We start from the raw sequence: 3723 nt of genomic DNA on the forward strand, positions 1-3723 counted from the left end.
ACTAAACATGCAAATCGAGTCAGAGCGCGCACATCGACCTTCCCCTCAGATACCTAGAGTGTCATGCACCAACCACTCTTTGGCCGAATTCGGACAGACAGACACTATGCTTAATCGGCTCTAAGCCTTGATAGCTATTCCATCCTGCCACGACGATCAGAAGATCTCGGTGCCCTCATTGGTCGGAACAGACCAGTCATCCCTTGCGGACTGCAGCTAGATGATGCATGGATGGGCTTGCACAACTGGTCCAGACTACTATTTTTCCTCCTTGCCACGCCACGCCATGCCATGAGGTCAGCCAGGTGGTTGCGCTAATGCACAGCTGGAAAGCTCAGATTGAGATCACCATCTTCTATGTCTGACATGTGCGTACTAGCAAGCTCGCGTGTGTACTGGACATATCGCCTACTGCAGTGAAAGGGGCCAGGCCTCTCTAGGTCCAATCGTTTTGGGCTGCATATACTTCAGCAAATGCCCGAATACTACGTAACTAGGCAGTTCAAGGTAAAGTCCCTTCTTCCTTCATGTACGGCAGCGGGCTCAACTGTCCCACGCATATATTCTCAGTACTTGCCTACCCTACTGCTCAAATTGGCCGGTCTGAAAACTTCTCACATCCCTGTCACCAATCCCGGACATCCGACTGTGGCAGAAATTAACCGCTGTACTAGATCCTCCGGTTGCACAACGTTCAAGCGAGCTAAGCATACGGCTTCGATATAGTCAGTATAGGAAGGCCCATCATGGCCCCTGGCGAGGAACTTCCCACTAGGAAGAATGCCATCCCACGCCAATATAGGCGGATGCATGCAGCAGGCACTGCCAGGCCGTGAACAAGTGGTGGTCCATGGCGCAATCGACAACAGCGATATCTCACGCTGACCACAGTAAGCCAGTCAAATTTTTGTTTGTCCTTGATAACCCTGCGGTCCCTTGTTCTACTAGTCCTGCCACTGGCATCTGACATTACTGTACAGTATGTACATACAATACAATTATTTGCCACCACGCTCTCGCCATGCTGCCAGCCGATGATTGCATGCGAGTGTTTGCGCGTGGGGTCCAGGTTCCGGGGTCCGGGGAGAATGGAACACGGGAGCTCATGGCGTGGGCTCGGCTGGTTGTGCAGATGAGATGGGGAAAGCCCTCCCTCCCCTCTTTCGCCCGAGTAACTGTACAAGAGGCAGAGGATGACAAGTGAGGGGTGTAAGAGCGTAATCGGATGCAGTAGTCATTTTTCGAATTCAAGTAAGCCAAGATCTTACAGCAGGTGGGTTGGGTAGCACAGAAGATATCCGACTAAAGAGTAAACCCAACCCGTCCAGTCATCGCAAGAAAAGCCTGGCAGGCGGTCATACAGTGAGACGGTTGCGCCTCTCCTCCCCAGTACACACCTACATAGACACATACACATCGACAATGGATTTGCCTCCTCCTACCGACCGGCTTTGCTTATCGGTTAAGCTTACTGGAACCCCATTGGCCCGACTTTCCCCCCTTCACCTCATCGTTACTGATCTTCACATCAGCCAATTCCTCTTGTGCAGACCTGAGCTGTGCATGTATATTTATTTTGGTCTGTATGTAGGCTTGCCGACTGGCTGACTGAACGACTAGCCTGGCGTGGACCAGCCTGGCTGACCAACCGACGAAACGACTGACAAAAGAACAAAGAACCCACTCTCGACCTAAACCCATGTATGCGGTGTGTGTGCATGTAGCTTGCTAGAAGGAGACTAGATTCAGTGAACCCCGGGGTGTTCCTATCTATTAATTCTAATTACCAATATTCTCAACAGATCTCAATGCTAGTCGGGTATTGAATGATTTCTTTTTTTCCCTTCGGGCCAAAGAACAAAAAAAAAGGAACAACCGGGAAGAAAGAGAAGTCTACCCATCGCGCCACCAGCGACCCAACGACCCGCCCGTGCCAGCCATCTCGACCACCTCGTCGAAGCTAATCTCCACCCGGAACATGCGCGCATCCGTCGTGCCGCTGCCGCTGCCGACGGGGCTGATGAGGCCCCAGCTGACGAGTTTCTCCCACGCCTCGCGGGCGACATCCCGGCCCCAGACGCGGCCGGGGGTGACGGCCGCGCCGGACACCGAGGCCGAGGTCTTGGCCGAGGTGAGCAGGCGCACGTACTCGGCGTAGGCGGCGGGGAAGGAGAGGGCCAGGGGCCCGGATCCGGATCCGGATGGGGTCTGGACGCTCTCGAGGCCTGGGTCGTAGAGCGCGGCGAGGCGGGTGGCGGCGAGAAGGAGGGAGAGCGGGAGAGAGGATGGGCTCGCGGAGGCGGTGATCGTGGGGGCGAAGGGTAACGGGGCTGGATCGGGGCAGGCGAGCGGGTGACTGGTGAACGTGGTGGCGGTGGGGATGGTGAGCTGGGAGTTGTTGCCGCCACCGTTGGTGTAGGTGCTGTGGTGCAGTTCGCTGATGGCCACCAGGGCGCTGGTGAAGAACTCCTTCACGGATCGGGTTTGGTAGTAGATCCGTCGTAGGTGAGCGGAGAATGCTTCGTCGGTCCATAGGTTCTGTATTGTGTTTGTGGGTTAGTGATGTGGGTTTTGGTGGGAAGATGGGGAGTCAAATTCACCTGTAGATACGTCCTCCATGCTGCGAGGATTCTTCCCCAGCCCTCGGACTTGAGGATCGCTTGCTCAGCAGGATCCGCGTCTTCCAGCAGGTCCAAGACCTCGTCGTCCTCGAGGTTGAGACCCGCGAAGCAGATGTCGGAGAATACCTCGAGGCTTCGTGGAAGAGGTACGTAGACGTAACGATGACTGAAGCGACTCTTGACGCGCTTTTCCAGCATCTCTGTTACTTCCACCTTGGTGGTGAGTCCCAGGACCGCGATGGGGGCCTTGCGCGCTTGCGCAATGTCGAACAGGTTGTACAGAAGCGTCTGGCGAGGGTGTGTCACGAAGAGATCGAACTCGTCCAGGATGATGACGATCGACTTGGCGGCAGTCGCGTTTTCGGGGTCTGATGAAGGGCCAAAGAGCTCCTCGTGATGGGATAGGAGCGCCAACAGAGTGGCCATCGTATCGGCATAGCTACTGACCTTGCCGGCTTCATCCTCGGTGTTCGTCTCGCGACCAAGCTGGCGCCACATCTCCCGGAGCGCCAGTCGGTCGTCCGTGTGTAGAAAGCCGTTGAGTCGGACGACGTGGAAATCGTTCTTATGCGACCTCCTCAGCGTCGCGATGATCGTCTCAAGAATGGCCGTCTTCCCGCTGCCGCGCGAGCCGAGAAGCAGCATCGAGTTACTCTCGCCGATCGAGACCGTCTGCTCAACGAGCTGGTTGACCTTGTCGAATTCTGTCTCCAGCCCCTTGAGAGGCACCCTCTTTTTCCCGTTCAACTTCTCGAGGACAACCTGGGTAAGAAATCGTAATTCTTTCGTCAAGCCCGTTTGGACGATAGACTGGAACTGTTCGGCATACGCAGGAAGCGGACCTTCTTTCGCAGCCGTCTGATCGACTTGGACTGAGTCACTATTGGTAAGATCCTCCTGCAATTGCATTGAAACGAGGTCTTCCAGTCCATCCTGGTAGTCATCTGGGTTCGAGGACTCTCGGGACTCCTCCCTGCCTTTCGCTGAAGCCCCTTTCACGTCCGAGGTATCAAACCGCACCGAAGGCTTCTTCGCTCTGGTGGATCGAGTGCGCCGCTTCTGCGGCTCCGGAGACTCTTCGACCTCCTCCTCCTCCTCCTCC

At 55.6% G+C, this 3723-nt stretch overlaps 1 protein-coding gene across 1 annotated transcript; it reads right to left on the reverse strand.

The window, feature by feature from the left end:
* Positions 1 to 1893: 1893 nt before the first annotated feature.
* Positions 1894 to 3702, reverse strand: BO72DRAFT_490982 (uncharacterized protein; the record flags this gene model as incomplete). The annotated part of the gene is made up of 2 exons (XM_040948156.1): positions 2601 to 3702; positions 1894 to 2538 (listed from the first exon to the last, which is right to left on the reverse strand). The coding sequence occupies exons 1-2, from the start codon at positions 3528 to 3530 to the stop codon at positions 1894 to 1896; spliced, it is 1575 nt and encodes a 524-aa protein (XP_040794807.1). The 5' UTR covers positions 3531 to 3702.
* Between the last annotated feature and the right edge of the window lie 21 nt (positions 3703 to 3723).

Source organism: Aspergillus fijiensis, assembly GCF_003184825.1.
Source record: "Aspergillus fijiensis CBS 313.89 unplaced genomic scaffold BO72scaffold_142, whole genome shotgun sequence".
In the NCBI taxonomy this organism is placed as follows: domain Eukaryota; kingdom Fungi; phylum Ascomycota; class Eurotiomycetes; order Eurotiales; family Aspergillaceae; genus Aspergillus; species Aspergillus fijiensis.